Below are 13,672 nucleotides of genomic sequence, written 5' to 3' on the forward strand. Positions count from 1 at the left end.
TATCGTCAGAAATGATTGCAGTATTTGTGGTGGTGGCATCAGCAGTGGTTGACGGTAGTGATGGTAGTGAGGGAGATAAGGTGAAAATAAGAAAGGTAGAAGAAAGGGAAATGGAGAGAGAGGAAAAAAATAAGAGAGGAAGTGCATGTGCATTTAGAAGTACAGTATACAGTTACAACTATATGAAACATCTCATTTAACAGCAATGTCATTCTCGGTTTAAACTTGTTGTTATTTACCCTAAATACTCGAGTAATAGTCAATCTCATGTAAAAGTTGAACCCCTACTATTTCACGAACAACAGAACAACATTAGTGTAATGTTATTGAAGAATTATGATGTGAAACATGCCCAGTAGGTACCGGCTGTATGCATCGTGTTACAGTAGGTAGTGGTATGCCAGTACAGGGTAGATATATTACCGGTGATAATAGAGCATAATTATGAGATATAAATTGATTTCATACAGCTAGTCTGTTAAGTTTGATGGATACAAATAAGAGAGAAAGTGTAAATATTTATAAGAGCTACACGGTCTTATTTATGGGTTTTGTTATTTACTAAGACATGTGTTTTGATACATAGAATTGGCAATATTACTGTAATTCATTGTATTTTTGTTTTATTCGCTTAGAGACCAGATGGGCTTCTGCTGCTAATATGGTATTTCAGATTCTAACTTGAATTTCAGCCCCTCAGAAGTAGTATCCATATAATAATCAACCCCATAAAATTGACCTTAAAAAAATAGACTAAAAAATTCGACCTTTACATGAGTATATATGGTATCTTTTTATTTTATTATGCTTATTTTGTTTATTTGATATTTGTTTATTTCAGCAATATCCCTGTCCTTCCATCAAACTACTGGTTCAAAAGAAATTACAATCCAAGTGTTGTTGCTTCCAGACTGGTTCCACTAAAAAACTTCCTAAATGAGTAGGTTTAATGTAGTTTTTTTTCCCTTTGGTCTATATTGTAAAACTTTTAAGACTATTGGCTAAATGTGTTATATCATTTATTGATTGAGAGTGTCACATAGCTATCATACTATTTTTATATAAAGAGTAAAGATCCCCTTCAGAAATGAATGACCATGGAATTGCACCTTTGTGGCACAAGTGTAGACAAGGTTGCTTTATGGAAGACCAGCAGTCACCCATGCATACCAGCCTTCTCCATGCCACTGATGTTATCCAAGGGAAAGGCAAAGGCCAATACAGCTTGGCATCAGTGATATCGCAACTCATTTCTACAGCTGAATGAACTGGAGCAACATGAAATAAAGTATTTTGCTCAAGAACACAACACACAGCCTGGTTTGGGAATCGAACTCATTACCTCATGATTGTGAGCTCGATGCTCTAAACACTGAGCCATGTGCCTTCACATTTTTATATAACTATCACATTATTGGTTATTAATGTTGTTATTTAACCCCAAGTCAACCCTGATTAAGCAGATCTAGAATCAAAGATGTTTCAGCACCTACCATTCTAGCTTTTGCACATCTAGGGCTATATATTCCTTTTCTTTTTTTTTATACAGTAGGCTTTGAATTGAAATTGCTTTGGCTATAGATCAAGTAATCACACACAAGTTCCTTTGATGATTGTCATACTTTTCTCTCTCATCATGTGCCAGAGGCATTAGCAATCATGGAGTTCCAAACCAAAGACTTAAAAGTCATGGTTTTCCTTTGGAAAAATACAGCAGTAGTTTCTCATTGCTTTCTTCTTGTTTATTTACAATTTACTCCACAAGTTTCCTACTCACCTGAGATTATTCTTGAAGCACATGATCTATTGAACTCTTAGGCAGGGCAACTGGTTCACATGACCTAAGTCCATGTCTGCACACTTGTAGGTCTGTTTGGTACTTGTCTAGGTACCAGCTCTCCTCTGGATCCTGTATCCCTTAGCTACATGACCATCTTCTACTATTTGACCCATAATCAGGGTGTTCTTGACTAGTATTACCACCCTGATCCAGAGCTGGCCAAAATTTTTGTTTTGTAAAATTTATTGAATAGATTTTTGTTGTCACAGACTACAACTACTTATCTTTAAATTTATTGTTTTATTTTATTGTACTAACTAAAATCTATAAATACTAAGTTCAAGTATTGATAGAAAAAACAGAAATGAAACTGTATTTGCAAAAATTGGCTTGAAAATACTTTGCAATTCAGTAGGATGTTGTTTATATCTTTACAGATGTATCAAAGACAAGAAAATAGTATCTGATGTGGCATTTCATTTGTTTGTCCAGTCCGATCTAACAATTCAAGATATCACCAGACAACGAAAGGGTCAAACTCATCATTCATATCTACCATGTCTTTGGAATTGTGGAGGAAAAATCCATAAAGATGAGTAAGTAGGATTTTAGATTCTTAATGCTAATTAAAAGTTCAGACTTGATTCTGTTGAAGACTTCAGGTATACGAAATTTCAGTCCAATTTTCATCTTTATTCAGTTTTTTCTTCTTTTTTTTTAGCCTGAGGTGTAGGATTGGGTAGTTGCTTGGGTAAATTAAGATGACGTGAAAATGGAATTTGAAATAAGTTACTAAAAAATGTTATAAAAGATGTCAAAACTAAAATTGATAACTGAGCTCACATTAAGATAACTATTTCAATTTAATTCAATTTAAATTTTTTTGCAACTTATTTATTATTATTATTTTTTTGCAAGGTGGGGCATAAAATTTCTAATGGATGACCAAAATATGACTTTTCTAAAATAAACTGAGCAGAAAAAAAACTAAAACCAAAAGAAATTTTTAAAATCATAAATGGAATTCAGACTTATATAAAAATGTTTTAAAATCTGAAAGTCAAATTCAAATTATTAATATTTACATGCTGAAATATTTCCTTATGTGTTTTGAACATAAAACCAAAATTAGTCGGTCTTTTATATCCTGATCCCTGATATAAAAACAGTTGATCACTACCACCATCACCATCACAACTATAACAACTTTCTTCTTTTCAGGTTATTAGTTTTAGATTTACCAAAATCAAAAGGAATAAGAAAATAAGTGGTAAAGTTAAATCTGAACATATTTAGCCTACCTCAGATAATTCAAATTTGGAAAGAGTGGTGATACACACTTTATCACCAACTAATAACAGCTTGGGAAAATGAATTCTGAAATTTATATCTAAGTCTCTTTACATTGGTGAAGAAGGGGAGACCTTTTGGTAGAAATACCTCTAGTACTAACCAGTTTCCCCTTACCTTCAGGACAGTTAACCTCATTCTGTTTTTATTAATATAACATAGTGGGTTTAAGAACAGTGGTCCTAATTGAGTTCCAGACAGAATGCCTTAGCCTATTCAGTTATGACCCTTTATGCCTGAGTTTAGATCCCCCATTTTTCCTTTAATCCTTATGGGTCATTAAAAGAAAATACCAGTAAAGAACAGGATTCAGTTTAATTGTTCCCTTCCTCATAATTTGTGGCCAAGTGCTAATATGAGAAATCATTATCATAATTCAAGGGAAGGCAGCAAGCTAGCAGAATTGTTAGCACGATAGGCAAAATGCTAAGTGACATTTCATCTGTCTCCATGTTCTGAGTTCAAATTCCGCCAAGGTCCACCTTTGCCTTTCATCCTTTCAGGGCCAATAAAACATGCATCAGTTTAGCACTGGGGTCAATGTAGTCAACTAACACCCTCTCCCAAAATTTCAGGCCTTATGCCAAAATTTGAAACCATTATTATAATCCAAGGGATCAGTATACACGTAAATGTGTATATACCAGAGTTATCACATAATTGTGAAACAAGGTGGAAAAAATAGTACTCAAATATTGGAGGTAGAGTAATATGCTTTATTAATAAAGCTGCAATGACATCATAAAAACTGTTACTCAGAGTTTCATGTTCCTGTTCATCGGACAGTTTCGGATGATTCTCTGGGAACTTGAAACACTGAGTAACAGTTTCTGTGATGTTTTGCAGCTTTATTAATAAATGTACATAAATATATATAAATATATAAAATAACGAGCTACACCTCATTTCTTACAGCCCTATTCCACCCAACCAAGTAGAATATGATGCCATATAAGGTAAGATATTACTAGAAAAAGACAATCATTTTATTTCTTGATAAAATTAATAAATGAAAATAAATAAAATTTACAGTTCAGCTATTGTTAACTTCGCATGGAAGCTAACAGAGTCTAATTAGTCTAAATGGTAAACTGTATACTGGTCCAGCTTATTCAGTAAAGAATACCAATATAGGTATACAGCTGAGAATGAGGACCAAAAGAATACCAAAGAGAAGAAAAGGAGGAGGTGATGGTAATGGTGGTGATGATGGTGATGATGAGCATGAATTTGTTTAATTGGGTATAACACTCCAGCGATTCTTTTGGAAGAGAACATGGTAAAATACTGGGACTAAGCTCTGTTTGAAGCAAATATCTTTCTGATATCTCTAGAACAACATTTTTCTTTATTGTATTATTTGATTTTCATTAAATTTTAAAACTCTTATCATCATCATCATCATAATTCATACCACCACTATCGTCACCATGACTACCACCATCATTATTGTGGTTGCCATTGCCATCCTCATCACCACCACCACCATCATCATAATCTGCCACTGTCTCCAGTTCCTCATCATCATCATTGTCATCAGCATCACCTTTATCTATAAAACACTGGATTCAGCTGGACAGTCTTCAATATAGTGTATCCCTATGCCTCTTGATCCTCTGTTAGCCCATCTTTCTCTTAATTGTTTTGTTTTTTTTTCTCTCTCTGTGTTTATTCTAAGAACAACCATAGTTAAATGCTCCTTCCATCCCTAGTTTACACTCTGAGTTCAATTTCTGCCAATGTCAACTTTGCCTTTTGTCTTTCTGGGGTCAATAAAATAAGTATCAGATGAGCACAGGGGTTGATGTAATTGATTTACTCAGTTCCCTGAAATTACTGGCCTTGTGCCAAAATCCAAAACTATCATATATCATCATCATCATCATCATCATTTTAACATCCACTTTTCTTTCTATGTTTACATGTTTCATACCATGTTTCATACCAAGCAAGAGTAATGTTTCCCCATAGCCAGAATGTTTATGCAGGATATTGGATATGAATGACACTGCTTTTATGACAGTGATACTCATTTACAGAAATCATACTATGTCAAGATGGGAAACATAAATATACAGACATTTACACACGTGTACATGTACACCATATTTTAACACATATAAGGAACCCCCTAGTTTTGGGGGCTTAAAATTTAGAAAAAAAGGTTTCGTAAGGGATTATAATATTATCCATGTGCAAGAAACTCCCATATTTTTTAGCCTAATTTTTGACAAAAAAAAGGGTTCCTTATACATAGAAACTATGCCAAAGCAGACAGTGGAGCCTGGTACAGCCCTCCAGCTTGCCAGTTTCTGTCAAATCATCCAACCCATACCAACAATATATGCTGGCATGGACTAGGCAGGCCATCTTAGTCAAAGTCAGTTCTTATTTGGCATCACTGCTGTCTTGCTAATTACATTTCATGTATTATTTATTTGCTTATTTATCATTTATTTATATATTTATTTTCAGTGATGATTTTGACTATGCTGCATTTAAAAGGGAATTGAGCAGAACTCTAATGAATGAAGACTCTGATTGATTATGAAATTCTGAATAAGAACTGAAAAACTCCAACCAATTTCTGAAGTTACTTTGTCTGTAACTTGAGTAACTTTTGAAAAGTCTCTAATATACAAAATTTTGTTTTTACATTTATTTTCAAATGCCAAGAAAATCAGAAAAATATAATACTTTTTTCTGCCTAAGGGGTTTTTAAACCATTATTTACACATTATTATTCATAGCATTATCTACTTCAAGTTCTACTGTTCCAATACAACACCATTTGGCAAGAAAGGTTGTAGCTAGTTCTCTTATTTATTATCATTGTCATCATTTTCATCTTCATCGTTCTCATTTTCATTTATAATACGAGTAAAACACAAGAAAATAAAAATAGTAGGAAATTAGTTTACAACAGTGTTACTCTTTGAGCAGTATTATGACAATTTAGTTTTCACTTCAAATATTAATGTCTTGTATACAAAATTCATGGAATACCACACAAGATATTCATTTACTAAACTCTTTACCCTTTAGCATTTAAACCAACCAAAATATTCTACCTGTTTTATGCTTAAACTAACCAGATCCTGCCTCTCACACCTACCCTATGACACCATTCTAAAAATAAACAATCACATCACCATAATCTCAAAACTATAAGATAATGCATAATTAACTCAAAACAATGTGAGTAAATAAGCATTTCATTTGACCGAGTAATCTGAATGCTAACGAGTTAAAATGTAAAAATATTTTTCTTATTTATAACATTAAAGATTCACCTTAGCCCCTTAGCATTAAAATTACTCTGTCAAATGTAAAGCTTATTTATTCATATCATTTTGAATTAATCATGTATTATTTCACAGCTTTGAGATTTTGATGATGCTATTATCTATATTTAGAATGATATTGTAGGATAGGTGTGAGAGGCTAGATCTGGCCAATCTGAATATAAAACAGGAGGCGTATTTGAGCCAGATATGACTGGTTTAAATGCTAAAGGGTTAAAATATTCTTAGTCTCGCAAAAATCATAATAATAGGGCTGTGTATCAAATAGTTCAGCAAGTAATGAGGTGGCAACTCAGGGATATACTCCATAAATTTATTGTCTCAGGGTGGTTCAGGCTGAAGTGCAACTGACATGTGACTTGTTGAAGTTATGATAGGTTATTAATACAATATGAACATTTCTTGCTGTAGTTGGTCCTGGCTTTTATCCTTCTCGGTTGGGAATCAATATAATAAAGTAACATTTGAATACCACGGATGATCTAATTGGCGTTTAGACAGCCTCCTATAAAATGGGGTAAAAGTTAAGGCTTTGTGCCTGTGTTTGAAATCAACATAGCATGAATATATCAACAATCTTTTATACACTGAAATGTTTGGTAAACCATGCTGAGAAAAGTTCTCTAAAAATATGCCAGTGACTGTATTGTATAGACTGTTTGTTAGTAGTACTAGCTTTTTGATAAGTTTGGTGAGTCATATGTGAGATGAGTGAGCCAATGAACCTGTAAAACATGTGACTGTTGTTATCTGGTGTTGTGCTGCAGATACTTGAGGCTATAAAACTACAATATTATTATTTCTGCTGAAAGATTACATTCACACAACTGCTGACATTAACCCATTCATGCCGAAATTTTTCTAGCTAATGAAATTGCCTGAAAATTCACAGATACTATTATTTTGACCTAAATAACAACATTGGAAAAAATTTCATTGAAGTCTGTTCGATACAGACTGCATATGCATTAAGAACATGTTTCGTTCTTTGATACAGATCATACACAAATCCCAATTTGTAACAAGTATTTGTTTTATACCCTTATAAATTAAGTGTCAGTTTAAACGGATGATTGACATGAATGGGTTAATAGCAATAGCCCTTTTCAAACCTTTCAATGTCTCTTGTTGCAGCTGATTATATTAAAAGATTAAGAGGGACAATTTAATGTAAACATTTCTCACCCAAATGTAGCATTGAGAAATAGACATTTAACTGGAGGTAATGATGTTCAAGATCGTGATCATGACAATGATGATGATGATGAAGATGAAGATGATGATGATGACGATGACAATGATGATGATATCAGTAGCATATGGTGATTATTGTCATAAGGTATGCACTGTGCTGCTATAATGAACCTATTACTCTACTATATATCTATATATAAATATATATATATATATATACAAATATAACTTAAACATGATTTTAAACTTATTTTTGTGTATGTATTATGAGATTTAGACACAGATCACAATCAGGTATTGCAAGAACAGAGTTATTGTAAAGAAAATCAGTTTCAGTTTAAGAATTTCCAATGAATTTATATTCAGAACTCAATGATCACAAGATGTGTGCTTGTGGAATGTTGCTCACACTCAGTCCTTGCTTTTTTCACTCTCGCATAATCTTACCATCAGCCAGTGCCACGTTATAATACAACAGTAGGATGTGCACTGCTGTCTCAATATTTCATAAGAAAGCAAATAAAATATAGTTTTCCATTATAATCAATGGTTATATTATTTAGTGAGCTAAATATTTATGGTAGGTGTGATACCTACACCAAGCATATCTTGATTCTATGTCCCTTGGTTAATATGTATATCTCAATGTTTAAATATTATCAAACACATTTTTATAATAAAATATTTAATTACTATATTTTCTTGTGATATTCTTTGTTTCCTACGTTTCCTGGTTACAAAAAAAAAAATGAAATAAAAATGTCACTGCAAAGATAACCGTTCTCTAACCATATTTCTATTAAAATGCACTGTTTATATTTCTCAATTAATTTTGAAAATAATCAAGAATTAGGAAGTATTTAGCAAAATAACTGACATCTTCATTATTATGATGCTTGTTTCATAACATAATTAAATGTTCTTAGATAGAATTATGGTTTATATTTTTGATATAAACACTTCAGAAACAGATTTTATACCATAGACTCAAACAGGTGAAATATTTTTAGTATGGCTTAAAGGAAGAAAGGCAGTAGCTATAACCTTTGTAGGATCTCCACATCTCATAGAAGAAAGAGGTCAAAAACTATGACCCATGAGTTGGTGCTGTCAGAAGTCACATACATGAAGATATAAAGATATGTACACTCCAGAAACCTGACCCAGATTCTTACTACACACCAAGATCTTTCATCCAATTCAGATGTCTCTACAAATACAACTAGAAGCTTCTTCTCCCTAATCAGAAAGCACTTCCCAAACACCAGAAGGTACTACAAATTTTTTAATGTTCACAACATTAAAGTTTGCTACTCCTGCCTAAATAATATTGTTTCTAGCATTGCCTACCACAACAGAGTACACAGACATTTATGCTGATCCTATATTATGGCCCACTCAGCAATTGTCAATATTCCACTAAATGTCTATTGGGTAGATCCTGCCTCTCCAAGATTGTGGGATATAGAGCTGACCTTTCATCACCCAATGGTATCAGGAGAAATTATATAGGCCTCACCTTCAATGACTTTCACAGCACATGCACTCCTTCAGATGCAGGCAAATCTCAACCTTTCTGTCTTAATTCAAATGGAGACTTTAAGACTAAGGAAACGACTTCCCCAATAGCATATAGAACAGCCTTGACAGGGCTTGTTTAATTACCTAGTGCACATAATTCCCAACTCTTCCTCCATGAGAAGCTGCATATATTGCAACAGTCAACAGTGTCCATCAAAAGGAAAACTGACCTATTATGTTTGTTGCTATCTAAGAAATATCATGTTAATTAAATTCAAATCATTGGTTGTTAGTACAGCTGAAATACCACCATAACTCTGTCTGACCCATATGTAAACATAGAAGGTATTATCCCTACTTGCGAATGGTCATATTGTTTCCTCTGCATAATCTTCAGTGTTATTTACCATTTCTTGTACATAACAACAAAAGCAGTCACATAATATACCAAGTAAACTGACAACACCTGTCTGTTAACCACACGACATGGAATGGCATTACCAAGCATACATCTTCATCTATTATCACTGACCTGTCAACTGATAGACCAGCAGGTGCTTCTAAGCTGTCCATTCTCTCACATACAAGAACAGCAAAGAGCATCTTTTGTCACTAATCTGTCAACTGTCATATGTAACTTGAAGTAACCAGTGGAGGCCCTCAACTGCTTTCACTTTGATCTCAAGGTTTCTGATGCATTGGATATATAGAAATATGTCCATGAATCTTTAAGTAATGAAGGAGTGATTCAACCTGTTAATACATGTATTTAACTTCCACATATGTTGAGTGAGTAAGGCAGCAAGCTGGCAAGAATCGTTAGCACACTAGGCAAAATACTTAACAGCATTCTGTTTGTCTTTATGTTCTGAGTTCAAATTCTATCAAATTCAGCTCTACCTTTCAGCCTTTTGGGTCAATAAAATAAGTACTAGCTGGATGCTGGGGTCGATATAATCAAGTTAATCCATCTGCTGAAATTGCTGGCATTGTGCCAAAATTTGAAACCAGTAAGTGTTGAGTGTATTAATTTTTAAAATTTGTTTGTTCATCTAAAGATAACATCTATGTATTAGGTTAGCAGACTGTCATGGCTACAGAAGATGTAAGGTTCAAGTCTCACAAGAAACCTTCAGCTTTTTTCCCAAGATTTTTAATGCAATATATTACAAACCATTATTTATAGCTGTATTCACCACAAGATACACCATTAAATAATTTATTTACATATTTATTGATGATTCTTCGTTTGTAATCTAAATGTAAATGAGTATGTCTAAATGTGTGTGTGTGTGTGTGTGTGTGTTGTCAACAGAATCAGCATAAGCAATTATTGGAATATTTGTTCTAGTGATTTCATAAGAATAAATTTCATAGCCTGGAAAGACTTGAGCAAAAGTAATTATTTTTAAATAGATTATTCAGGAGGGTAGAATAATATCTACAGCAAAAAAAAATATGAGGAAGAAAGGAATTCCAGAGAGGGTTGGCCAAATATTTAATGCAGAATTTTGGAAGTAATACATAGCAGGAGAAACAAGTAGAATAAATTTATCAAGTGGGGCTGAATAAAGAGGGAAAGCAAATAGTTTGTTCTGAAGAGCAGAGGTTATGGTCATAATAGTAGAAGTAGGGATAAGGTGTAGCACATTTGTTGTAGGCATATAGGTGGGGGAATTTTTGTTAATCAATCAAATGATGTTTTGACGGTAGTTTAGGTCATTATTACATGTAGCAATAGCACCACCTGGGACAAAAATTTTAATATTGCAAAGCTAAAACTAATTATCATCTTACTGTCTACTATCTGTCTCACCTCACTTCCCAGACTAATGAGACAGTATAGTCAACAATATCATAAATCTCTGCTTGCATTCTTAATTCAAATCCTGTCTTTCTAATTTGCATTCTGAATTCAATAAAACAAATATCAGTAGAGAAAATAGGTATTGCAGTTGATGTCATCATCTCTGTACTACAACACAATGTACCACACGAGTAAGTAGATATTAAAGATAAATAAAACTGAAAATGTCACTTTTAAAAAAAAATTGGGTGTTTTAATTAATTTACGTTACATGTTTCGGGTTTTTTGAAAAACCTTATCAAAAATGAGTATAAAATATGCGAGAAGATCTATCTATCTCTCTCTCACACAAACACTCTCTCTTTCTCCCCATCTCTCTCTCTCACACACAAACACTCCCTCTTTCTCCCTATCTATCTATCTTCACACAAACACCCCCTTTCTCCCAATCTATTTCTCTCTCTCTCTCACACACACACACACACAAACACACACACACTTGACAACCTGTGTTGGTTTGTTTACATCCCCATAAGACAGCCGTTCTGCAAAAGAGACTGATGGAATAAATAGTAGACTTTAAAAAAATAAGTACTTGGGTTGATTTATTCAACTAAAACCCTTCAAAGCAGTGCCACAGTATGGCCGCAATTCAATGACTGATGAAAAGAATATAACACAGATTGAAAAATGTTATAAATATATATATACAAATTTATTTAAGTTTTTACAACATCAGGTTCTGGCAGGTATGAATTGTCGTTTTCTTCTGTAGCTGGATCAACAAGTAATGTTGGAGTAATCAACTTGTCAGGTGTTGTTAATTTTCGACAAATTCTGATGTTTTCTAGTATGTCAGGAATAGTCCAAAACTTCCGAAGCAGAGCATGTTCTAAGGTAAAATAACCATTGCGAATGCAACGTATTTGGGTGCATATGGCACCAGATTTCAACTGTAAGCCAATATTATGTATTAGTGACATCAAATATGTTGTTTTTTCATTCAGGGTATGAATTTCTGAAATAGAAATACAAAAAGCTGGTTAAAGAATTCTTTTGATTGGAAGAAAAAGAATTGTTGTTGTTATTGTTGGAAGCCAAAACAACTAGTTGGCAGAACTGTTAGTATGTCAGACAACATGCTAAGCAACACTTCTTCCATCTTTATGTTCTGAGTTCAAATCCTGCCAAGATTAGTTTGCCTTTCATATTTTCAGAGTTGATGAGATTGAAATAGGTACCACTGAGCATTGGAGTTAATGTAATCAACTAGCCCCCTCTCCCAAATTTCAGGTCTTGTGCCTAAAATAGAAAGGGTTATTGTTGGAAGCCTCTCAAGTCTATGAAGAAATCAGTATGCAATTGCATGATCTACTAGAAATAGCAGTGAAATCTCCCTCAAATTTCACTCTATGGTCTTAAAAAGGAATAAGTATTCAGTAGAACTCAGTCTTGCATATGATATGCCAGAAAGGAGAGGGGAGAATCGTGGTTATAATATACCAAAGGCCAAGACAAACTTTCAAATGTCCAACTAGTTATAAATAAATACCACCACGTAAAATACACCATTTTGAGCGTGGCCATCGCCAGTACCACCTGACTGGCCCTCGTGCCGGTGGCACGTAAAAGCACCCACTACACTCTCGGAGTGGTTGGCGTTAGGAAGGACATCCAGCTGTAGAAACTCTGCCAAATCAGATTGGAGCCTGGTGTCGCCTCCTAGTCCACCAGTTCTCAGTCAAATCGTCCAACCCATGCTAGCATGGAAAGCGGACGTTAAACGACAATGATGATGATGATGATAAAACAACATATCTTGTCAGCTGCATTAATACTGTTAAATTACTGAGTGTTTCATTAGCTTACAAATCTGAGTTCAACTCCTGCAGGAATAGGTAGTAGAGAAACAGGATGTGCTAAGCTGACTTGCTTTGCCGTAGCAATATTTATATATAAAGATGAAATTCTTATGAATTACCTTTAAAACCCAGTTGGTAATGGCATTCACCATCAACGTGTGGAGTCAACAGTTGCAACTGCTTGAAGAATTGATAGCTAAAATCTTGGTGTTGGACTATATCCTTTGCAAAGAGAACTCTAAATAGTGAAGTGCACGAGTTTAAATCTTTACAAAGAGATAGTGTAATTTATCATAAAAGTAGATGATTTGTTGAATGCCTGAATATCTGAGTCATCATCATCATTATCATTTATGCTGGCATGGTAGGACATGTTTAAGAGGAGATGGCAAGGCAAAAGACTGCACTGAGCTCCACTGTCTACTTTAGCATGGTTTCTACAGTTGGATGCCAACCACTTTGCAGAGCATGCTGGGTGCTTTTCACCCAGCACCAGCAAGATCACCTAGTAACTCACAAGGCAAGACCACTCAAGTGAGGGAAAAGTAGTATTGAGGGAAATGGATTTTGCCAGGTAATGTGAGCTATGACAAAGAGACAGAAACAGATGTCTCATTGTGGAGGAGATATATAAAGCTACCCATGTAGTGATGCCTGAAGAAATGGTATTAAAGCAGTAAGTTATCGATAAAAAGAAATAAAGATTTTATCTAATTCTCATACAATATACATGTATATATATATATATACACACACACATAATATCTCATTGTGGAGGAGATATATAAAGCTACCCATGTAGTGATGCCTGAAGAAATGGTATTAAAGCAGTAAGTTATCGATAAAAAGAAAT

At 33.9% G+C, this 13,672-nt stretch overlaps 1 protein-coding gene and 1 long non-coding RNA gene across 4 annotated transcripts in view; one reads left to right on the plus strand and one right to left on the minus strand.

Annotated features, from left to right (window-relative positions):
- Positions 1–6,264, plus strand: part of LOC106877502 (uncharacterized) — a 14,958-nt gene extending 8,694 nt beyond the window's left edge. Inside the window, exons 3-5 of the long non-coding RNA XR_001410381.2 lie at positions 842–940; positions 2,218–2,376; positions 5,606–6,264. This is a non-coding gene — a long non-coding RNA (uncharacterized LOC106877502). The remainder of the gene's footprint in view (positions 1–841; positions 941–2,217; positions 2,377–5,605) is intronic.
- Positions 6,265–11,650: 5,386 nt separating this feature from the next.
- LOC106877505 (pseudouridylate synthase TRUB2, mitochondrial) overlaps positions 11,651–13,672 on the minus strand; it is a 15,131-nt gene continuing 13,109 nt past the window's right edge. For all 3 annotated transcript variants that reach the window (XM_052967239.1, XM_014926433.2, XM_014926432.2), the window contains exon 9: positions 11,651–11,975. In XM_052967239.1, the coding sequence (XP_052823199.1) occupies positions 11,677–11,975 (299 nt within the window). In that variant the 3' untranslated portion in view covers positions 11,651–11,676. The remainder of the gene's footprint in view (positions 11,976–13,672) is intronic.

The sequence above is a fragment of the Octopus bimaculoides genome, chromosome 1, assembly GCF_001194135.2.
Source record: "Octopus bimaculoides isolate UCB-OBI-ISO-001 chromosome 1, ASM119413v2, whole genome shotgun sequence".
In the NCBI taxonomy this organism is placed as follows: Eukaryota; Metazoa; Mollusca; class Cephalopoda; order Octopoda; family Octopodidae; genus Octopus; species Octopus bimaculoides.